Source organism: Gymnodraco acuticeps, unplaced genomic scaffold, assembly GCF_902827175.1.
Source record: "Gymnodraco acuticeps unplaced genomic scaffold, fGymAcu1.1, whole genome shotgun sequence".
NCBI lineage: Eukaryota > Metazoa > Chordata > Actinopteri > Perciformes > Bathydraconidae > Gymnodraco > Gymnodraco acuticeps.
Window position 1 is genome coordinate 1464901 of NW_022990295.1, and position 25388 is coordinate 1490288.

At 42.0% G+C, this 25388-nt stretch overlaps 1 protein-coding gene and 1 long non-coding RNA gene across 3 annotated transcripts; both read right to left on the bottom strand.

Annotated features, from left to right (window-relative positions):
* Positions 1-8197: 8197 nt before the first annotated feature.
* LOC117550130 lies at positions 8198-9138 on the bottom strand. Its single transcript, XR_004569569.1, has 2 exons — positions 8994-9138; positions 8198-8816 (listed from the first exon to the last, which is right to left on the bottom strand). It is a non-coding gene; the product is annotated as an uncharacterized LOC117550130 (long non-coding RNA).
* A 210-nt stretch (positions 9139-9348) lies between these two features.
* LOC117550129 lies at positions 9349-10464 on the bottom strand. 2 transcript variants are annotated; one of them, XM_034222462.1, is made up of 3 exons: positions 10245-10464; positions 9854-10001; positions 9349-9808 (listed from the first exon to the last, which is right to left on the bottom strand). In XM_034222462.1, the coding sequence occupies exons 1-3, from the start codon at positions 10447-10449 to the stop codon at positions 9382-9384; spliced, it is 780 nt and encodes a 259-aa protein (XP_034078353.1). In that variant the 5' UTR covers positions 10450-10464; the 3' UTR covers positions 9349-9381. The 2 variants fall into 2 exon arrangements, with proteins under 2 accessions (XP_034078353.1, XP_034078352.1); XM_034222461.1 differs by having other exon boundaries at positions 9349-10001.
* Positions 10465-25388: the final 14924 nt, after the last annotated feature.

Consider the following 25388-nt stretch of genomic DNA (forward strand, 5'->3'; position numbering starts at 1 on the left):
CACAGCCCCACCTAGTGTCAGCAGAAAGTATTACAAATAATGATTACAAAAAAATGCATAAAATATATTTTAAGATCATGTTTAATCATCTGATTCGTCTGTACATTGCTGTTTTAGTCTGTGTTCTTCTAATTAGTGTCTACAGTGTGTGCCTATTGAGCTGTTTAGAGCCATGTGGGACAAAACCCGATCATGCCCCTCCCTCTCACTGTCTAAGTCAATGGTGACTGTAAAAACTACACTGCGCATGCTCAGAATATTTTCCTATTTAATGTGTGTGGCAAAAAAATAATGACCATAGGGGCACTGAGCTGCCATCCCCACCATACGTCATCTCACATAATTCAGAGCTGATTGGCTGTAAGTACGTGTGCCGCGAAAAGTGTGGTGTGTGAAGAGGAGACGAGAGAGCTGCAGTGACGCATCCTAAAACCCGGAAGTAAGCTGCGCATGGCTTCCCTCGACAAAAAAGCAATGAGATTTCTCCATAGGATTTTAGAAAATAGCTCCAAATAAGATCTGTGGGAAACAAACCTGTTATATAAATGCACGTTTTGTTCAGCCGGATAATATCCACATGTCTACCCTTCTTTTATAATTTTCGAATCATAAATCTATTGATTAGATTAGATTTATGAGACTTTTTAAACTACAAGAACATAAGGAGGACTTTTACAAAAAAGTAATAGAGATTTTTGTCCAGAGGGATAGGCAAATGGACTTAATCTTCATGTCAAGGTAAGACTGCAATTTTATTGAAAATGGGATCTTACTAAGAGAGAACAATTCAATATTTAAATGATAAAATTACATTTTTTGGGTATCCTTTTGTTGAACTGTCTGTTTACAATTAATTGAAGCATCAGACAAAAAAAGCTTTTGAGAATAATATTATATTTTGATTTAGGTCAAAAATATAATAAACCTGAAGAGTCCGTGCCAGTGCCTCGCCAGCCATGAACCTCACTGCAGAAGCTTATAGACATCTACGTTTTTTGTGCCCCACCACTTTTGTACATATAAAAACGCCACTGGTGACTGAACTGGGGCTGTTTTGAGTTTCAGTCAAATCTTAAAGATCTGTACATTTTGCATATTCAGAAGGTACCACTTTACAATAAGACTACCCTTATAAATGTTTATAATTAGGTTATTAATTAGACTGTAAACACTTTATTAATCAAACCATTTATAAACCAGTTCTAACAGTTTTCATACATCAACACAGGCTCACTTAGCTTACTTCGTATTCTTCATCAGCCAACATCCTCTGACAAAGGGCTGCTCTCCATCCAGCGCTCCAAGCTGAAAACATTTGGCAACAGAGCCTTCAGTGTCGCAGCCCCCACCCTCTGGAATTCTCTCCCCTGTGCAATCAGGAATGCAGACACTCTGGACACCTTCAAAAAACACCTCAAACACCATCTGTTCACTTAGGCCTTTGGCCTCAACTAATATACAGTACTCAGCAACCTGTTCCTGTTTTTGTTTTCTTCAGCCTATGTATCTGTATGATTATTATTACTTTTTGTTTTGTTACTTCCCATTGTAAAGCGTCCTTGGGTTTCGTGAAAGGCGCTATATAAATTGAAATTATTATTATTATTATCCTTGGTATCTGTTGTTCACTGAGTTGATTCTCCCCCCTTTCATCTTGATGTTTCTTGGCATCTCTTTATGACCATTTATTTATGAGTTACTAACATTTATAATTGGTAAAAGGGAGCCTTATTGTAAAACACATTCCCATTTATTAATCAGTTACAACCATTTATAATTGGTAAAAGGGAGCCTTATTGTAAAGTGTGAAACAAATCACCATTTATTGAGTTACTACCATTTATAATTGGTAAAAGGGAGCCTTATTAAAAACAGTCAACTGATCGAATGCACCTATTTCCACATCTACACTCGATATTTCTATTTGCCTCACTTTATGAGCTACACAACACTTGTGTCTTGTGACTGCAGAGTTTGTAACCACAAATAAATGGTGACAATCTTGATGTGAATGTGTAATCTAACATTTTCAGTATGAATAATGGACAAAAGGAGTGCAAATACAAATTCAATTTATTGAAATGTGAACTAAAAGTATCTTTTTTAATAAAAAGCAAATAATAGACAGAAGGTGTAAACCTATTAAATGTATAAGTAAACACATTTAGTCAAATAAAGTGACAGAATAGGCCTGTGCCATTGGTATCAGCTATGCCCAGCATGGGCTCCTCCATCAGGCCTGGTCCTCCTCCTTGAGGAAAGACCTCTCTCCATCAGTCCTCTCCGGCCAAACCAACAGACAGGATGTCCATCACACTGAGGTTTCCCCCTGAAGTCCCTGCAGCTCTCTGGACACCACACCGTATGAGGGGAAATGAAAGCAATAAATGCTTTAGACCAGGGATGGGCAACTTTGATGGTGGTGGGGGCCACATCATTGATGTACTGGCCACCAGGGGGCCGCAGATTCACTTGGAACACACACACACACACACACACAAATTCCATGTGTTGTATGTAATTATTAACAAATATACTAAGTCTGACATCTTCATTGACATTTTACAATCAAAGGGAACATCCCCAAAAAATGGGAACATCCTCTAATAAGCTCACTAAACAAATATCAGTTCACAGAAATTGTATTTCATTTTTACAAGTGGCATGTTTGTATTGAACAGTGGAATAAAACTATTTTAAACTATTAGAAAGCACGGAAAATGTGTGTTTTGAGATTAACCATTAGATGACATACACATGAAGTCATGAACACTAACCCAGACATTAGTTGTCTAACTTGAACCTAAAACACTTGTAGCCTGTCTCTGCAACACAGACACCTGTCAGCCCACACTCTGCTGTTAATCAGCACCACTCCCCCTCCCTCCCGCTGAAATTATGAATGAAACGTGTAGTAATCATAGATAACACGGCAGGGTCCGTGACAGTTTGTTTTCATCTGATTTCAAATAAACAAAGTCTTGGTTTTAAGAATATTAAACTTGTTTCGCCAAATTCAGATGATAAAAACAACTTTTAAGCTTGTAAAGGCATAATTACAAGAGGCAACTTAACGTCACAGCAGGCATAACAGCCGGTGTTTCTTGTGAGGGTTTCCCCGGGAAACAAACACAATACACACAAATGCGTCACAGATTATTTCGCGGTATTTGAAATTATCTACGCAGTTCGCGACGTAACTAGGAGTCTAGTGGACGGTATCAGTACTACAAGTAAAACAAAAAATGTAAGCTTGACTTAAATGTATTAAACGTCTAATTAAGTGACAGCAAAATATAAATAACTAGAGTCATACAAACATATTCATATTTGCTTGATTCCAGTGTTGAATATAGCACAATTATGCAAACGTTAAGGGATTTTAAGATTATGAAGTATTATCCTAAAACTCAATAACTTAGATTATTATTTATAGTCTGCTGAATAGTTTTTGTCTGCTTACCTTAGAAACGTAAAATGCGACGGGAGTGTGCAGACGGGGAGCAACAGACGTAGGTTAGCCAGCTAGCATCGCAGAGCAGCACTGCTGAGCATGTTAGCTTAGCTTTAGCCTCAGCTAGATCCGGAGCTTCCAGCTCCAGACGGCAGGGTGACTCCGCCTTTTTCGTGCTTCACAGCAACTCTGCAGAAAGCTATGGGTGACGTCACAGTTGGGGGTGGGGCATTTAGAGGGGGAAAACAATCCCCCTCGCCCGGAGCACTGTAAGCGCGCGGATTTTAAATGTTAAACAAACATGTCATACATTGATTCATTGCAGCCCATTGACAGGGATAGATACAGGGCCGCCCCTGGCCAACTTGGGGCCCCAAGCGACATTGTGAGATGAGCCCCCCCCCCCCACCGACAGGAGTAAAAAAAATGTTTTTGGAAACAAAGTAGGCTAATTTGCAAATATAAATCCTGTTTACTATTATTATCACACAGTTACTTTTGTATACAGTGAGGTAAATGGTAAATGTGCATGTATGTCGTTCAGTATGCGTTTACAGCTGAATACGTCTGCATTTCCTGCCAAATACTAGCCTCAAAAAGATTACAATATAATTAATGCAAATAAACTACTTCTACTACTAATAATAATCATAATCAATTCAATAATATAAATACTATATTATTGTATTGTAATATAGTTGTAATAGTCAAGACAAAACATGCTTATTACATGATCAAAAACTGATATTTCTTAAATCTGTATTTAAATGTAGTTCCCTCTGTCAGCAATGTATCAACAACTACACACACATTTATATCAGTATTTCTCTGTGTTGTGGTTGACATGATGATGACTGTTAGGAGTTAAGGGGAGAGGCTTAGCATCACCATGAAATGTGCAAATTGACATAAAAATGAATAAAAGGGGAAAAAATGCTCCATGTTTTTTAGGCTGTAAACTTTAACTGTTATGTAAGCCAACTAGACAGACAGTTTATCACTCTTCCTCCGGTACATTAGCAGATCAAAGCCATAAAATACTTGAATGAATGTTAAATAAAGAATGCTGGCAATAACTGCATCTCCATTAGCCTGTATGCTCTGCAGAGACTGCCTTCTTCATTTCGTGAATTGCAGCTGATGTTTTAATATGGCAATTTGCAATTTGACTTATACAACATTCGCAAGTTGTACATTTGACTCATACAATAACCCACCTTCGAGTGATGCTCTAGTTTCTTCATGTTTTGTTTTTTTCCCCTCTTGCTTGCGCTGGACTGAAACTGTCTTTTCACCGACATCTCTTCACCTGCACTAGTGGCCGTATCAAAGCCGTGATTGGTCAGATGTTGATTCATTGCAACGGTGTCGGGTTACAGACGTGCTCCCCTTGTCACCTCTCACTCTCACTCTTGCGGGGGTGCGCTGAGAACTGCGCACAGCAGCTGAGGCCCACTGGGCGGGGCCCCCTGCGCAAGGCGGGGCCCCATGCAGCCTGCGTGATTGGCCTGTAGGGAGGGGCGGCCCTGGATAGATACCTTACAAATTTTTATTTAATAGGATCGGATTCTTGTCCATATCTTAGTGGACGAATGATCCGACTGAATGGCCTGAAGTTTCATTCCCTGATATCTTCTGCTACCTGGTTGAATCACCCGGTAAGAGGCAAAATCACGTTAACTGATGAATTAAACCTCACATAATGTATATGTCTGACAAGGAAATTAGCACGTTTTAGTGAATTTGTTCATCACACAATGGTTGTTATTGCACAATAGCCATTATGAGCTGCATATACATATTGGTTATTGACGACTCGGTACGTTATATCACGCAGGGATTTACACACACAGCAGCCTAAAGAACTATCGGTCCCTGGAGGCACACAACTTTTTTACAAGTGGCTTTGTTGGAGTTGTGCTCCATCATAAACTACCTTCATCGGATACCTACCTGTTCCGATGTGATGTAAAGCCATCCTGGAGGGTGACAGAGAAGACGCACCAGACGTGGGTAGCAGTTAAGGGAGAGGGTACCATCGTCGCTGCCCACTGCAACTGCATGGCAGGGTACGTTTGTGAAAGCGTTCATTTGTTTGTGCGTGCCATAAATACGTCCAAAATATATCAAAAATGTTCTTAAAGGAATGGTATGCTCATGACAACTCATTTTTAAATAATTATCATCCGATAAAACAGACCAGTCTCTGCCAGTCTTCTTCTTTTTTTTTTTAATCCGATGACATTATCAGTGATTTTAAACTGATTAATTACCGAAATAACATCAACACTGTGGGCGGCGCCATTTTACCGGACGTGACGTAAACCATGCGTTTGGTTTCGAGGACACGTTGATGTTCATGTTATTTACTGTAGTTACTCTCTTCAAATATGCCTCATTGTATCGCGAAACATTGCCACAATTCTGATAGGAACAATCCACGGAATGCTCGGTTCCATTTGTTGCCAAAAGGGAAGCGTAGGAAGTACGTTCGGAGGCAGTGGCTAGCGAAATGTGGCCAGCCCGAACCGAAAGATCCACAGGCGCATGTATGCAGCGAACATTTCAAGTTTCCGGACGACTACTCTGAGAGTATGATAAAACATAACATGGGATTTATTGAACAACCATTACTTAATGGAGATGCAGTACCATCGGTCTTTCTGGTGTCATCACCGACCAGGACACCAGTTCGGCCAGTTGAGAAATCGCCCTCTGCAAGTGTGAAGCGACGGAGGACCAGAAGTAGTGCTCGGAGTAAGAATAAGGTATGTTATAGCGCATTTCCATTGCAGCGGGTAGCCCCGTTTAAACGTCCTTTATCGTCCAGGCCAAGCCAGTTTTTGGTGGCCTTTCCATATAGCGTAGTACCGGCTAGTGGGTATTTTCCCCCAGTTTTTCCGGCCCCATAAAATCGTGGTTCTAGGGCCAGGGACAACGAGGCTGAGTATGCTAAACTAGAGAGGGAATCGCTAGCAAGGGTGGTAGTACATGCATAAATATCTAGTAATCAAAATCATTGTATCTACTAAGTAGTACTAAGTAGGCTCGAACCTGTATGGCTGAATTCCCCCATCCAATCTCTTCATATTGCTCAAAACTTCTTCCTCGGCTGACGAGTCCGAACTCAAATACTCCGCCAAGTTTTCGTGTGTTTACAAAGTGAACGCATGGATGACGTCACAACCATCACGTGACTACTGAAAATGGGCAAAATGGCAGCGGCCTGACGGAATATACAGGTTTTGATAAAAAAGAGCTATAAAATCATTATTTACCGGGGAATATCGCTGATTTCTTCAGGGTATGGTTTAAACATAATGTTTCACTAAATACTGAAGTTTTGATTAATTATCTAATGAGTGGAGCATTCCTTTAAAGAAATTCACCAGACAGGGCAGTATTATGTAAAATCTTAGGCCCAATATCTTTAGTGATCGAGAGCTAATGGATATTTTTTGCCTTCCTTTTCAGTCTTGGTGAAAGTTGTTCCCATGTGGCTGCTGTTTTTTTTAAATTAGAGGCTTGTGTCCGCATGGGGATCAACAAAGTGCCATGCACAAGCAAAGCCTGTGAGTGGAACAAGACGTGTGTTAAAAAGATTGAGCCTGCTCTTGTTGCAGAGAGAACTTTTTACACAGAGGACAAGACGTCAAAAAAAAGGAAAAGGAAAGCCCCTACCCCAAAAGCATTTTTATCACAGCAGCAGCAGTTCCTCACTATGCTGGCTGACAGATCACCTGACTGTGGTATTAAATAGTTTCATGGGTTTTTCCAGGCCTTTTAAGAAGCCATGGTGTTTCAGCCAGCATGAGGTGACTGAGGAGGAGATCGAAAATGTGGAGAGAGCAACCATCCGTCAGGCATCCTGTGTGCAATGGCATCAAGAGCGGGTTGGTCGCATTACAGGCTCCATAGCCCACCGTGTCTTAACAGCTACAGAACATCCTAGCAAGTCACTGATCAACACCATATGTGAACAAAGGCACAGGCCAATAATGAAGCCCTGGATTCAGTGGGGGAGACACCATGAGCAAGATGCCATTGACACTTATCAATATGCTCTTGGAGCTGGGAGCCCCACAGCCAACCTGTCTTCCACCATTTACATCTGTGCCCCAGTAGATGCACCACATCAGAACCTGGTCATCAGAAAGGCTGGCTTCCGCATCTGCCAAACTATGCCATACCTGGGGGTTTCATGTGATGGCTATGTTTCCTGTGACTGCTGTGGTGAGGGTGTTATAGAGGCTAAGTGTCCTTACAGGTGGGGGCAAGACACCTCTACTGGGTACCAACAGTGGCTTGAGGACAAAAGAGGACATCTGGAAAGTCTGACAAGCTTAAAGAGAAGTCATGCATTTTTCAATATTTCACTTGCATATACCTGCACACCTCTAATAAGTCTGCAGCATTTTGTGCAATTATCCAAGATAATTATCCACAGATGGCATACTGTCTATAATGTACATATTAGTGTTATGATGATTGCATTGCATTTGATTGCATTTGACAGGTCCAAATGCAGATGTTTGTTACCAAACGGATGTATGCAGACTTCATCACTTGGACTCCTCAGACCTGCCTGAGTACAAAGAGATGAGGACTTCATTGGTGGTGCCATTAATGTGATGCAAACATTTTGGTCACAACACATACTACACAAACTTCGGGAGCTGAAAGATGCACAGGTAGGTGGTTGAATTTCCTATCAGTGTAAAAATGGCAACAAATAAGTCACTGTGACAGAGTTACATATTTATTTATACCAATTCATTTTGAAGCATATTATAGCTATTTCATTCAGTATCAACATAGACTACTAGACTATATGTACAAAATCAAATATCACAAAGCCTATACATTTATTTACAACATGAAAACATACATAGGCTACAAATAGAATGAATCAAATGGGCTGTACAATATTGTCTATACTTGTGACTTTGATACTAATCAGATAATAATTGTTAATATTGTTGATCAAATTGTTCTTGTGTTCTTTTCAAAGGGGGTGTACTCATTTATGATAAGCACTGTATATGTTTCTGCTAAGTAGGCAGAACACAGTCCAGTCGAAAGTAGCACAGGGAGTGATCCATCAGGCAACACAAGTGGCAGCAGAACATCAGGCAACAGAGGCAGAGCGTCAGGCATCAGAGGTAGAGCGTCAGGCATCAGAGGCAGGGTGACAGGCATCAGAGGCAGGGTGACAGGCATCAGAGGCAGGGTGACAGGCATCAGAGGCAGGGTGACAGACATCAGAGGCAGGGTGACAGGCATCAGAGGCAGGGTGACAGGCATCAGAGGCAGGGTGACAGGGTGTGCAGCAGCAGAGCAGCACTGAGATAAGTTCAGGGACCTGTGGAAAGACAAACAACAGGTGGTTTTGATTAGAAAGATCCATTATGTCTCAACTGAAACCTGTTAAATGGCACAATTGGAACAATAATGACTTCTTTATTGTATAAAAAAGTTACATAAAATATTGTTCTCTGATGCTCATTATTAAATGACTGCACATTGATTTTGTTCTTACTCTCAGATTCTGTAACGGTTGTACATGACACTGCCAGACAAGTTCATTAGTGCTGCACAGACATGCACAATCCTATCAATCATGGCCTCTTCTCTCTTCTGTCTTTCATCCTGCAGTCTCTTCACCAGGCGCAGAGGAAGTGGGCCATCCAGACAGTCGTTAGTAATACTTATCTATAAATTGTGTACATATACACAGACAGCCAGGTAAGTATTACAAAAACCCGACACTTTATGCATGCTATCAAAAAGAAAAATATCTCACCTTGTTTTCAGCTTCTTTGAGTGTTCAATTCTGATCTCAAAGCAGTCGATAATTGCAGTCACTCTAGGGTACTGGAAGAGAACCTCTGCTGGTACTGTGCTTCTGATACACTCTATCAGGCCATTTAATAAAAAAAAGAAATGTTGGCGTACATCAAATCCAACCATCGGGAGAATACATCCAGGAAAGTGCTATATCTATGTGCCGGGTCAAATATTCCACACATCATATCGGTTGAGGGGTTCTGCCGCAGTTTCACCAGAGTAATAAAGAGCTGGTCTTGTGTTGACATCTTGGATGTTTTCTGTGACTTAACAAACTGTACCAGGTACTGATGAAGAGTGTCAAATACTGTCCATGACAGGCCTGTCATGACTTTACATTTAGTGTCATTTTCTCTCACAGTGTTTACCGACATTTTCAACATCTCCAATTCTCTGATGGCTTCAGCTCGCTCCTTCATGGCCTCATCTCTTTCTCTTCTTAAATTATACAATTCTTCATAAAGTTGTTTTCTCTCTAACTCCTGAAGAGGTATGGGAGCTTCTGATGTTGGGGATTCTGGTACCGGGGCTTCTGGTGCTGGGCCCTCTGATGTTGGGGATTCTGGTTGGGCAGACTGAACACCCTCACGCTTCCTCCTTCTCTCCAGCCTCTGAAGTACTGACCTGGGAGACTTTGTCTTTTTATGTGGGAACAGCGAGGGTGTGTAGTCTGGGTGGGCTATGTCCTCGTTTTTTAAGCCTATGGGCAAGACAGTTCACAAACGAAATGAGAAGGGGATAGAAAGGGGTGAAATACATTTGAACTGCAGAAAGCTCGGAAGCTACCACCAGTGTTGTTAGCATAGCTGTGTTTTTGTATACTCAAGCAAGGTAGCCTGCATAACGTAGTAGTTAGTTAACTTATCTTAAAACTAGTAATTGAACATTCATGTTAACTACGAAACAATTTAACACTGTTATTGTGTGAATAATGTTGTCATACCTGTAATGAAGTGCTGACTACAGACGTACACATGTTTGGATTTTGGATCCCACAGGTGGCCAAACTCATCCTCCCGACGGATCGCTTGAAGCCACCGGGTTCTTCTCCTGGGCTCTGTGCTCCCGTTGGGCAAAATATAACATTTTAGATTTGGATTTTTAAGCTTGTTAGTTGTAGAAAAGGGCACACAGCAGCTCCTGGGCATTGTGGAAGCCGGTTTGTTTTCCCCCTCAGCGCGAACCGGATGTGACGTTTGTGTGCGTTCCCTCGCTTGCCGACTGTAGCTGTGGTAGCCACGTGGTTGGGATGGGACTGCAGCACACATCTTCAACCAGTTTTTCTGTGATTGGATGTTTCTATATGATCATCTGTGGTTGGATCTTGTACTTTCCCTAGCTCTGGTGCCTAAATGTATGTTGGCTAGGTTTTTTCTTTGCCATGGTTGTGACTCATTAATAAATGGGAATGTGTTTTGCACTTTACAATAAGGCTCCCTTTTGGCAGTTATAAATGTTAGTAACTCATTCATAAATGCAGTAGCGTGGCGTGGGGAAAAAATGAGGGGAAGCCAATAATACGTCCTTTCTTTTGGGTCGGGGGTGTGGTGGTCAATGTAATAACGTAACCAGATGAGTGATTACAGCACCCGGTATCATTTTACACACCTAACCGACAGGTCCGCACCTGGTCCGCACGCACTCTCCAGCCGAAACTCTAATAAGCATTCATTCACAAACTAAATCAGGAGACCTTTAACGTTTTACGTCCGATTCGCTCCTTTTTTCCTCGCTGTACACAGCTCCAGTTTGGGCATTGGCCTGTCATCAGATTGTATTTGTTGTTGCTGCTGTAGCGGAAGTTTAGTACAATTATTTTTGATTAAATACTCTAAATCTCCACCCTCCATATTAATTGCACTTGCTTCAATTGCTTGCTACTTTCTAACGGCGGTGAGAGTGGTGCAGTGACGCAATCTATCTTCTATCGATTCGATTTATGATTCGAAAATTATAAAAGTAGGGTAGACATGTGGATATTATCCGACTTAACAAAACGTGCATTTATCTAACAGGTTCGTTTTCCACTGACCTTATTTCGAGCTATTTTCCAAAATCCTATGGAGAAATCCCATTGCCTTTTTGTCGAGGGAAACCCATGGGGAAACCGAGCGCAGCTTACTTCCAGGTTTTAGGATGCGTCACTGCCACACTAAATTGATGCGATTTGATTGGATTGTGAGGCAAGGGAAGCCAGCCGCCTCTGGCTTCCCTTGGCATGGCACTGACTAATCACAGGTTGGCAGGGGCATGACGTGAGCCTTTTCTGATTGGTCAATCCCTCCATTTTTTTTCACCAAGGGAAGCCAATTTCTGCTGGCCTCCTCTCGCAACAGAGAGTGCAATCTACTGTTTCACCATAACCAACACACTCTCACTCCATAATTGTCCAGGAGCGATGTTTGGTCAGGGTCCCGTGGCGTGCAGTTGTGACGCTCCTAGGCTCCTTCAGCTTCATAAAGGGACGCAAATAGCTTTCAACTGATTGCAATGTATTCCCATCTGCGGCGGGATTTGACGCTCATGCAAGCACGGCATTCGTTTGTGTCGGCTGCCCTTAAAGGCAATGTGAGCGTCCATTCCCATTGGATAACGGAGAATTGTACACCCGGAAGTAAGTATTCCCCTTACTGTCGATTGATTTTACAGTGATATCTGCACTACTCATCGACTAAAAAACACCAGATTATCCTTAATTAATTTAATTTTATCAGTGTAATTGCTGATATATTTATGATCCACATCACGTTTTCAGTTCCTCATGTTTGTCTAGAAGTCTTCTCATCAGGGCTCTATAAATAGAGAACTACGGCAGATATATAATATTTAATGCAGCCGAACCGTGTATTACAATGCCGTTATGTGATGACTTTCAAAGAGAAAAGCAAGCACACTCGGAATAAAGTATTATTATTATTTTTTTTAAATGTTTTCGGTCTGTTTCCGGTATTTGTTAATGACGATGTGCTGTGAGATGTGAGACTGGAATTGTACAGGGGAAAATAACGTATCTTTAGATGCGGATTTTGTTAAACTAATACGTTTACGCTGTGGACCAACACTATACATTGACGGGGAAGGGGGTAGCAATAAAGATAACACCATTAAACAGTTACACAACATAGGCTAACAGAAATAATATCGATAGCAGTTAGCATTCATAAAAGTCAGTCAATGCTTTCCAAAAGCACGAGCAGTGAACTCCAGGCCCACGTGTCTGAACTAAAGATTGAAAGAAACAGACTAAGAAATGACGTAAGCTCCATGATCAAAACTGCCAAAAAGAATTTCATCAATGTCAAAACTGAGGAAAATAAACCCTGTGAACTTTGGAAATTACTCAATAACCAGCTTGGCTGCAGTAAAAAACTCAAAACGAGATTTTCTAACTTAAACATAAAGACAGATAACAGGCTCATCACAGACAAACTGGATGTGGCCAAGTACTTGAACATTTTTTTCACAAACATAGCCACAACTCTTGTAAATAAATTACCCTCCCACTCAGGGCTTTTTGGAGTAGATCACATCATGACCTACTACAAAAACCTAGGGGTACGCAAAGATGATTTCAGTCTAGCAAGGGTAACAACAGCAGAGGTACTCATTAAACTGAGCGCCCTCCAACCTAACAAGGCCACTGGCCACGACAATATCCCCTCCAAATTCCTCAGAGACACAGCAACCGCCATCTCACCAGTCATAGCTCACATAATTAACCTCTCCATAAAACAGGGAAAAGTACCCAAAGACTTCAAAATTGCAAGAGTAACCCCCCTGCACAAAAAGGGCAGCAAATTGGACCCAGGCAACTACCGCCCTGTTTCTATACTTACCTCCATCTCGAAAGTCATGGAAAAAATAGTATATGAACAGGTCGAAAAGTACCTCGCGGAAAAGAAACTAATCTATGAATTTCAATCTGGCTTTAGAACATCCCACTCCACTGACACATGCCTTCTTTATTTGAGCGACCACATCAAACAAGAGGTGGACGAGGGCAAGTACTGCGGCATGGTGATGCTGGACCTACAAAAGGCTTTCGACACTGTCAATCACCCCATTCTGATTGACAAGCTAAAAGCAATTGGTTTTGATAAACTATCGGTGAGCTGGATGCAATCCTACCTGGAGGGGAGAGAACAGATGGTGGAGGTAAATGGTACTCTGTCCCCCCCCCTCCCAGTGAGCTGTGGTGTTCCACAAGGAAGCATATTAGGTCCGTTACTGTTCCTAATTTATGTAAATGACATGTCATCAGCATGTGACTGCAACTTGTTCCTGTTCGCGGACGACTCAGCCCTGCTGGTCTCTGACAGGAACAGGTTGCAGGTTGAAAAAACCCTCAGCTCCGAGCTCGGCAGAATCTGCACCTGGCTCGCCGATAATAAATTATCATTACACCTGGGTAAAACAGAGTCCATTCTCTTCGGTTCGAAACATAATCTCAGCAAATCCGACGACTTCTCAGTTGCAGTGGGCGACATTATTGTCACAAGTAAGAAGGAAATTACATACCTAGGATCTATTCTTGAGGCAAACCTCTCCTGTGACAAAATGGCATCCAATGTAATAAAAAAAGTCAATCAAAGAACTAGATTCCTATACCGGATCTCCTCTCTGGTAAACAAAAACACCCTGAAAACTCTGGCAGGAGCACTCATTCAAGGGTACTATGACTATGCTTGCACGTCATGGTACCACAGCACCTCCAAGGCGCTAAAAATAAAACTTCAAACATCGCAAAATAAACTGGTCAGACTACTGCTTGACCTTTCATCTAGAACCCACCTCACCTCTGCCCACTTTGACAACCTAGGATGGCTTAGAGTAGACGACAGAGTACAGCTACTTGCAATGGGCCTGGTCTACAAGATCCACTACACCTCTATGGTACCCATGTACATGTCAAAATTCTTCCCAAAGGTCAAGGAATACCATGATCATAACACCAGAGGGAGCTCCACAAATCATGTGAAACCCAGATTTGGCACAAAAAAGGGGGAATACACGTTTCGCAATTATGCCACATCAAGGTGGAACGCTCTTCCCACAACTGTAAAGGAAAGTAAAACTATACTTACCTTCAAAACCTCTCTTAAAGAGCACCTTCGGGGGAGAGCATTGCAAAACTGGCCCCGGTAATGGTACAAATCTCAACCTGTCGTTCAATGGACAGCTTCCCCCCCCCCCCATCTATGTATATACTCGCATTTTAGACACTGTTACTAACTGTATATCTGTAGACTTGGTATGTCTTAAATGTCCGGTTAGGATGTATTAGAACGAAATCTAAAATGAAAATTGTAAATAAGCAATCTGTATGTAAAAAACCACCAGTATGTAAATTGTAAATAAGCCATCTGTATGTCAAATATGTCTTAAATGATATGATGAATTGGAAATGGGGGACCCTGATGTAAACAAGACGAAAGTCTTTCTCTGGTCTGCATCCCCTTGACAATTGTATGTTTTGAGCTGTACTGTACTGTACCCAATATACAAGCTGTTAATAAACTTTTCAATCAATCAATCAATCAATCAATCAGCAGCGTCCCTAGCAACCACCTTGGTAACAATGAAAACGTTCTATGGACGCAATTTCCTGAAGTAATCTTCGTAATAACTAGCAAACTAAAGATCATGTACATCCACTGCACACATAATCTGAAATAACAACTCATAGTTCTCGCATCAAATGACATCAAAACGCATTTTAATGGGCAAACTAACTTTGAAATAGGCCTTTTCCACCGAGAATAAAACGAAGTTCGGCCATGTTTTTTTTTTCTGCAGGGAGAAATTTGAAGATCACGTGACATAGACGCCAGCCATTGGAATGAATGGTGAAAAAACGGGGTTTGTTTGTTTGTCAAACAGAGCACAAGGTGTAGTCCTAAACGATAGCTGGGGATTCTGGGTAGTGTAGTGTCTTCTGCCATCCTTTACTCCGAAAAATTATTTGTTTCTCCGAATCGAAAGGGAAAAATACAAAAGCATTGCACACAATTTAAACCAATCAATGTTGTGTAATTAACAAGGATAATCTGGTGTTTTTTAGTCGATGAGTAGTGCAGATATCACTGTAAAATCAATCGACAGTAAGGGGAATACTTACTTCTGGGTGTACAATTCTCCGTTATCCAATAGGAATGGTGGCTCACATTGCCTTTAAGGGCATCCGACACAAACAAATGCCGTGCTTCCATGAGCGTCAAATCCCGCCGCAGATGGGAATACATCGTAATCAGTTGAAAGCTATTTGCGCCCTTTATGAAGCTGAAGGAGCCTAGGAGCGTCACAACTGCACGCCACGGGACCCTGACCAAACGTCGCTCCTGGACGATTATGGAGTGAGAGTGTGTTGCCATAACATGTAGAGGGGCGCTGTTTCACTATTTGTAAAATACTCAATGAGAATGGGGGAGAGACGGGCCGGCAGCAACACACAGCACAGAAAAATTACCGAAACCAAACGAAGTGTTTTTATTTATTTATTAAAATTATAACTACAATCCGAAAAAACAGGGGAAGCCTGGCTTCCCTTGGCCTCCCAGGAGAAAACGCCACTGCATAAATGGTCATAAGAGATGCCAAGAAACATCAAGATGGAAGGGGGGAGAATCAACTCAGTGAGCAACAGATACCAAGGATGCTGGCTGATGAAGAAGACGAGTTACTAAGTAGCCAATATAAGGCTTAGCAGTACAGATAAATGTGGGCTCACTATTTGGCAAGCAACCGGTCACAGTTGCCCTGTTTATCTCATGTCTTATAAAAGCGTATTAATGATTTATAACGTGTTCACAACCTAATTAATAAATTAATGACAAACTATCCGTAAACCCTTTATAAGGGTAGTCTTATTGTAAAGTGGTACCCCGGTCCCAGTAGGTTAAGATAACCTGATGTGAACCTCAACTCCACCTTAATTTCCTTGAACGCAATTGTGGTTATCTGTTTTTACTGTAAAAAGCCTCGTAAGTAGGTCATGCTGGGGACATTTGTCCCTGATGGTTGGGGTCAGAGGGTCAGCCAACCACCAAGATTGGCAGCTGTCATTTGACTGATGTCCAATGTCCCTTTACCCACCAGGAAGTGGAGGTGTGTGTGCTGGAGGCTGTGGAGTGTGTGGTTAGTTGGCCGGTCAGCGGTGGGCCCAGAGTGGTCTGGCTGCAGATACCACGGAGCTCTCAGCAGCAGTGGCAGCCCAGAGCACTGACTGATAGTGGGCATTATCATTTGTTAAGTGCCCTCTTCGCCTTTGGTCAGGAACACTTAACACTGCCTGTGGTCACTAAATGCTGCTGGACTGCCGGTAGCAAGGTAAAATATTCATTGTCGTGGAGTGGTGGTTTTCCTCTGCACCAAGGCTAAAAGCCTGGCTTGGTTTTGTGTTTTTAACCAAGGCTCTAAAACCAGGCCGCACAGGAGTGGCCTTTTACTGGACAATGTAATGGACCTCAATAGTATCCGCGTAACTTACCACAAAATCACAGGCATCGAAAGATTCTGCCACAATGTGGAAGGTTGGAAAATAAAGGGCAAAATATGGAAAGAACTGTAAAATAAGGACAATGCCTAAAATTGCTTTTGTTGATAGATTTGTCATGATAAGCAACATCCTTTCTATATTTGACATTTTTGCATGCTTGCACTAAATTGAACGCTGATGTGAGCGTGGTTGGATTTTTGGTTTAAGAACATATGTTCTTTTCGAAGGGGGATTTTTAAAATCCCAGTCCAAGAGAAATATATTTATGTAGGTCAGCAACCTTTGGTTTTCCCTTTTATCAGTGAATCAGTGAGTCACCTGTGGTTTGCTTGCCTTTGGAAGATGTTGCTGCTGTTAAACTTTATGAGTGCAGTCACATCCCTGACAGCGGTGGGGACTTCCCAGAAGACCCCTGCAGCCTGTCCCTCCTCTAACCAAACCGCGTGGCATTTACACTGTGTCAACTATGCTGAAAAGAATCTGCAAATGTTCATTTGCTGACTTTTGGTTCTGTGTCTGTTGTGGCCACTGTCTGCTGCATTATTGGCTGTCATGTCCGAGAGCAGTTGAACAGACCCTCCGTTTTGCTTGCTTTCAATGGGTTTGACAGAGGTGCTCCCACCTGTGGTGAGTCTGGCATTTAGCAGCCCATAAACTTCTCCCCCCTCTTTCGTTCTCGCTCTCAGACATGCACACACAAACACGCCGCAGTTAGTATCAGGTGCTTGTCTCTGTGTTTCCAGTTTTGTCTTGGTCCCAGTTCGGCTGCAGCCTATGGTGTCAGAGCACCACAGAACCGAGACTGTAACCGTTAGAGGCGAGGGTGGTTTCTCCCCCAGTGGCCTCAGACTGACTCGAGCTGAGGCCTGGGAGTTGTGGGGTTCTGGTTGAGGGGATCCCTGCCCCAGAGGGTGCTTGGTGGCATCCTTGGTCAACCTAGGCGCAGCTCACAGGAGGCTTGAGGCAGAGCAGAAGCCAGGCTGTGGCTATGGGATATGGGAGGAAACTGCCGCATGCATGGCCACACACTGCTGCTGCAAGATGCAATGCTTCCTGGGCTCTGCAGACATTAACACGGTCATAGAATTATCTATGAATGGATTTATAACATATTTATCTCTGGAATTAAATGAAAAACCAGGTGTATGCACACACTTATATCACTTTTAGTCATACCAAATAAATATCAGAAAAGTATGAAGGAGATTGCGGTAGAATATGACATTTATATCATATTAAGTGTTACAGAATCCATGCAGGAAAAAAAGGCAACTGAGTAAAATGTATAGCATACGATGTCAGTATAGGACATATGTTGGATTTATCACCCATTCAATCATTGCCTTCAAAACTGGATATTAACTGAAACAGAAATGTCTTCAAACATAAAAAAGAGAAATGCAGACTTGAAGATGAAATTACATCTGTGTTTTGAAAAAAAAAAATCCGGAGACATCAGGCACGAGCCAGACAACCACGAAGGCTCACAGGAGTGAGTGAGTATGCATTTACTTTAAGATGATTTACCCAATATTTGATAATGATCATTTGTCATTAGGAAACCTCCCGGAGAGAAGAAAATGAAAGCTGAACAATAAACCTCAGTGAGGGTCTGAGTAACAGGAGGTCAGGAAGCATTGCATCATTGTAGTGTGACTCCACTGAAACCACTCTGGAAGGCTCTGTCAAACCTTTGTGGTTGTTATGTCTAAAGAAATGGAGATTTTCAAGAATAAATATTTCTACTTGAACATCTGCGGTTGATAACTTGTAAATGGCCCACACACTTCCAACCTCAACACACACATACAACTACAGGGAGAGATTTAAAGACAGGGTGACGTTGCTGTGGTTTTCTAAGACCAGGTGAACCTACGCCACTGTTTCCATGACAGCAGATGAACACAGTGACGGCAGAGCTGTTTGTTGGCTTGTGTTACATCAAGGAAAGCTGCCGATGAACTTAAAATGACCTTCCATACATGATTTAAAGGTCCCATGTCATGCTTTTCCGGTTATTACCCGTCCCCTTGTGTGTTATGAAGGTTTGTGCATGTAAACAGTCTGCAAAGTCACAAACCATCAAAGTACACCCTGTAGCGAGTAAAACTCTAACACAGAAAATACCTGTCTATGCTGCCCCAGAACGCCTCGTTGGAGATTTCTCTTTTTCATCCTGGTACTAAGTGACGTAACGACGACCCAAATGGACCCATTGGTCCATATGGACCAATCCGTGGAGCTCCTCACACACACACACACACACACACACACACACACACACACACACACACACACACACTTAGCGGCGAAAAGGTGACGCGCTTGGGGGGGGGCCTCGCAGCGCCGCATAACTGCTAGTGGAGCCTCACCGATGGGGCTCAGCACCTTTCCCGCGTCCATTCGCGATGTCTCGCTGTCACGCAGCAAGCAGGAAACCACACCAGTAACGGCCCCTACACACGGCGGCATGCGTTGACTCTTCAATGCTTCTGTCCATTCACTTTGAATGGGGTGACGTCACATTTCGCCAAACTGCATTGTGGGAGCAAAGCGTAGCTTCTCTCGCGGTGCTCGCTGCAAAAGTAGAGCAATGTTCTACTTTTGACGCTTCGACGGAGGCGTCAGCCAATCAAATCCCGCTCATGCAAATCTGCCAGTACAAGCGCTAGCCAATCAAACCGCGTGTATGCTGGGAGAGCCAGCCATTTCCTCATATGCCAAAAAATGGAGGAGAAAATAATCGTAGCGGTAGGGAATCACTCGGTGCTTTATGATCAGTCCCTGTTCACCTACCGGGATACAAACCGGAGGAGCCAGGCATGGAGGGAGGTGGCAGAGACAGTGGGTGAAACTGGTAGGTTTTCGCCTGTCACGCTTACGTCGAGGCGGGGCAGAGACAAGATCAACTCCTGAACAACAACAAAAAGCCTGCGTTTTATCCAGTTTGTACACAATGATGGAGAAACTCAACAAGAGTTTCAGAGTTTCTGCCACATACCTCATTCACACCAACGCAACTCCGGTTCAAGCTCCGTGCTAGAGCTTTTCAGGTTCAGAACCGGTTCTTCGGTTTAGCTCCGGCTCTTTTCACACCGCCCAGAGTCCATCTGGTGCTGCGTCATCGTTTGCGTCATGACGTAACCATTTGCGTGCTTGCTTCATAAAGCCAAACCGCGCGGAAACCCCTCACAGCTCACACCGACAACAACGACAATGGCCGATGGTGCTCCAGCTTCCTCTGTACCTCTTCGGAAGACCAGATTCCCAGTAGGTAGCTGGTATCTTCAGTGGACCACTGCTGCTTGTTAAGTTTCTCCATCGTTGTGTACAAACTGGATAAAACGCGGGCTTTTTGTTGTTGTTCAGGAGTTGATACCGCCCCTGCCCCGCCTCGACGTAAGCGTGACGTATGCGGTGCTTTTGCTCTAGCCGGACAATTTTTTGGTGCTTGAAACTAACCGGATTCCGGAGCTAAGAGGCTGCTCCGCTGCGGTGTGAACAGGAAAACCCGGTGCTTTTTGAGCTCCAGCTCCGAACCGGCCCTGAAACACCGTTGGTGTGAATGAGGTAATAGACTGTATAAAGGTTTCTGCTCATGGTGAAGCAACGTGTCTGTGTGTTAAGGTGGAACCTGAGCATTCACGTTGATCACCATTATAACAGATTATAAATCTATAAAACTATAAACATTAAACTTTACGTGTTCATTTGAGAACAGCTGTTACCATGGCCGTATCCACCATTGAGGTCACCGAGGTCCGGACCTCGGTAATTTTTTTCGAGCTGTGTAACACAACTTGTGAAATAACTGCACTAAACGGCGTTCTTTGTAGTACTACATAGCCTCGATTAAAGCAAACAGAAGAAGATGACATGTATCAACAAACCACCGCAGCCCGGACTTGTATCGGAGCAGCGGAGGAGTGATGAGGTATCTAGAGATGTGAGTCCAGAGGAAGAGTGATGAGGTATCTAGAGATGTGAGTCCAGAGGAAGAGTGATGAGGTATTGCGAGATCTGAGTCCAGTGGGCTGCTTGTGTTTCTGTTCATCAGGACATCATAGGACCAGCAGATCCTGTGTGAACGCTCTACGTTAGTCAGTGGACGTCCACACTAACTTATATTGCAGCTATAGGCTATACTTTGGTTTAAATTGTGTGAATAAACTAGCTAGAGAGCTACAGTTAATTACATTCATCCAATGTCAGAAGGATTACCTTTTAACAAACGTTGTAATGCTTTTCTTTCATTTCAATTTGAGTAAAACATTGAAGATATAACATTGTATTGTTTTCTTTTTACACTGACTCAGATATAATGAAAAGAGACAGGACAGGCAGAGAGAAAGAGAGAGAGAGAAAGTGATGGAAATTAGGCAGGAACTGCAGGTACAACAAATAATGTAGGCTTAATAACCCCATCTATCTATCTATCTATCTATTTATCTATAACAATAGTCTTCATTTACAATATACACAACAGGCATAATTTTTAACATACATCTATTGCAGTTATGATGTCATAATAACATACAATTGTATAAAACACAATTTGCTTACATCTTTGTTCTCTTTTGAGAATCAAACAAAACAGATTTAAATACAAAATATAATGCAAACAAACAAGTGAAATGAACAACATTTCTGAATTGCTTTTAATTCACTGTCAGGAGTGACAAGTGAGGAGGAGCAAAAAGTGAACAACGAGGGAGAGATTGAACAAAGAAAAAGAGTAGAGGACAGAGAGAGTAATTAAGATGGAAGAGAGGCTGCAGGTTATGGAAAGGAGAGAGACATGGAAAGTGAATGTTGACAATGTTTTGTGATCATTTTAGCCTTTTCTGCATGTCCAGATCATTAATAGTAACAATCAACTGATTCTTATGTATTACACTTTCAAAAATAATGTATGCTGCAATCAATATATTATCCAATTTGTGACCCCCTACAGGACTTAAAAAGCAGGGGTATACCCCCGAACCCCCCTAGCATGTTTGGACCTCGGTATTTAGGAAATCCTGGATACGCCCCTGGCTGTTACATACCTGGGTGAACAGGTACAAGGTTACAGTTCATTTAAATGAAAGATACAACGTTACTCCACACTCATGGTTCAGTCCACCTTAAGAAATAAGACAGACCTCGGAAGCAGTTGTGTTTTAAAAAAACCTTTATTGACACAAGTACACTTTTTTATAAGAATATAGTCTAAACCACAGAAATGACTCCGGAAAAGCTGCAGATAGAGCCATAAGAAATGAATGCAACTGATTTCATCCACGCGGTTTGGCTTTATGAAGCAGGCACGCAAACGGTTACGTCATGACGCAAACGATGACGCAATGACGTATTACCAGTCGGACTCTGGGCGGTGTGAAAAGAGCCAGAGCTAAACCGAAGAGCCGGTTCAGAACCTGAAAAGCTCTAACACGGAGCTTGAACCGGAGTTGCGTTGGTGTGAATGAGGTAACTGTGAACTGTCAGGAAGACTCGGGTCTAACTCATGGTCTAACTAACCTTATTTAACAGAAAATAAAATGGCACCAACAGGGCTTGGGAGCAGTGGTCGCACTCGCGTTAACCAGAGCCCTAGAAAGATAAGAGTTACGACACTCTTTGATGTCGCCGCCAGCCGGTCACGTGGTTTATGTATGCCGGGATAGTTCAAAACGCACTTCCGTTGCAATGCTTCTCTATGGCAAAAACAGCACAAACATGGTCAAAATAGTCATAGATTAAACCAACGCTGTTATTTTTTAAAGATTGCTTTCATATTTACATGATGTGGTTACACTTTGTATGGATTGGCACTATTTACAAGTTTCGTTATTTAACGATATTTTGAGGGGAAAGTGTGGTAGCACAAGCAGGCTATGTTGCTGTCACTGCCAGGGCAGTCACGTCCGTAGTATAGTTGCTAAAAGGCTCATCCTTCATTCACTGCTGTAGAGTAGCCTATTCAGTAGGCTATTATTTGTTTAAGACTGAATAATACCTTTGAAGAACAATCATTAAACTAGTGTGTATATTACAATACAAAGGAATCTATCCTAGCATGCCATCAAGCATTAAAAAGTAGCGCTAGGCTAGTTGTACAGTACAGATGAGTTAATACGGAACAGTACCAAAAAAAACAAAGTACAGTCAACATGTCACATAATGAAATGTTAGTATATCCCAAAATTCAATGAAATATTAAATGAAATATTTATCACAAACGCCACCTAATTTCTACTGGTGCTAGCAGTTAAGTCATATCATACAGAAAAAGCCGACTAAGGATGGCTGACACGGTCAGGTTCAGCGGATAAAAACCAAAATAACAATAAAAACACATAATCAATCTAAATCCTGCTTGTTAGTTACCCAGCATCATTGATATATAAGCTGCTAGCGATTCATTACTGAAATCTTACCTTCAAAGCTGACGAAGTCGCGCTAGCTAACTAGCAGGCAATGCTAGCTAAATTGGTTGTAACAACCAAGATAAAATATAGATAATTACGCTGTGCATATACAAATGAAGACCAGTATAAGCATCATAAAGGGCCTCTGATACAATATAGACAGTTGACAATTCAAAAGAGTTCGATATTTCAGCAACTTACCTCTGGAACTAATCGACGCGCCGTAATGTAAGTGAATGAGGTTCAACGCCCAAATTAGTGATGTGTCGGTCGCGAACGAGCCGGCTCTTTAAAGTGAACGACGGGAGCCGGCTCTCGCCCGCGAACGAGCCGGTTTTTTTTTTTTTTGTGCGGAGGGATCTAGATCGGCTTGAAGGCACATTATGCAATGTGCACATTATCCCGCTTATTACATTGCCACATTCTCAACAAAGTAACGACGTGACTCCCAATATTAATTGAAATGCTTCTATGGATTTAGAAAATGATTGTATTGATTTAAAAAATAGTTTTATTGATTTAAATTGACATGCATCCGCTAAGAAAAGTAGTCCGTTGTTACTGTTTGAACTACGTAGCAACGGCAGGAACTGCTTCGATAGTGTTTTTGAGGAACTTTTTGATTACAGATTTGAAAACATCGTTGCTTGCTTTAAAAGTAGCACAATTCATTATGTCAAACCTTGGAAAGTATCTAGATATCCCTGCCCTAATGCCAAAGTAACTGGCAACTGAATATGTGTCGCCGTTTGATGTCTATGTCTGGACCGCTGCGTAAAAAGGAGAGTTTCTGCCCCATTACTTCTCTTCTTACTTCTATAAGAATAACACACGGAGGACGGAGATCTCTTTTTCTCCTCCTCTTCTGACAGCCCAGCAGCTGATCTCAGAGCACGCTCCCCTCTCCTGCAGGGGGGCGTGGTCAGCTGCAGCTCACAGAATCAGCCCCTGCAAAAACAGCGCTGGAAAGAGCAAATAGAGGCATGGCTAAAATGCAGGATCTTTTTGGTATTTTGAAAAAAAAACAATATTTATATACTTTATATAGGTCGATACAGTAGCCCCTTTTTAAAAAATTGCTATCTGTTTTGTGTAGCGAGGTTCTACAAGCAAGTCAATGCATTCATTGGGTGGTATCAGAGAGTTACATGGGTCTGTAAATGCAATGAAAACAATTGGCCACAGCAAATGATTTATATTAAACATGTAATTTTTACTTTTGAATACTTCAGTACAAAGGTTGTATTGAATAATTTAAGTGATATATGTGTACACATATAATTAGTCAAAACAGGGCTACATTTGATTTAGTTAAAAGGTATAATAAGTGGTAAACTGAAGAGTCGTTTGGGAGCCGAAAGAGCCGGCTCACCAAGAAGAGCCGGAATTCCCATCACTAGCCCAAATGACAATATTTGGAACTATTTCGATGTCCATACCCCGGAAGTAGGCGCCGCCATTTTTTACAACGGAGGTCTATGGGAGTGTCGTAACTCTTATCTCTCTATGGCTCTGGCGTTAACCAAATAATAAATTGTGCACTCGACGGGTAATAATGGATTATGACGGAAATGTTACAATCCTGTCCGGCAAAATGACTGACAACGAAAAAGTCTAAAGCCAGTGCCACCACTGCTTGAGAGAAAGAAACAATGTGATATTTGGGCCCATTTTCGCTACAATGAGGCGGAGAAAAAAAGCGAATGCATTGTTTCATCAGAAGGGAAGCAATGTGGCCATAACACAGCTGGTAAAAACACCACAAACCTGACCAGATACTCTCTGCAAAGCTGCATTCTTAATCATTCAACCTATGTTTTTCATCAAATAAGGACAAGATATAATCTTATTTATTTATATATACTAAAATGACAAATTATTGGTTTTGGCTAGACTAGTTTGACTGAAATGTTCTATATAATCTGATGACTAAAAAAGACTCAACAGTTTTCATTGACAAAAAGTGGACTAAAATAATTAGTTTTCTTTGACTAAAATATGACTAAAATGCTCAGACTTTTAGTCGACTAAATCTTGACTAAAATAGTTACTGTTTTAGTCGACTAAAATAAGACTAAAATGCTCAGACTTTTAGTCGACTAAAACTTGACTAAACAACGGCCCAAAACGCATACATAAGCAGGAAACAGCTGCAAATAATGCAATGAAAAACAAACAAACC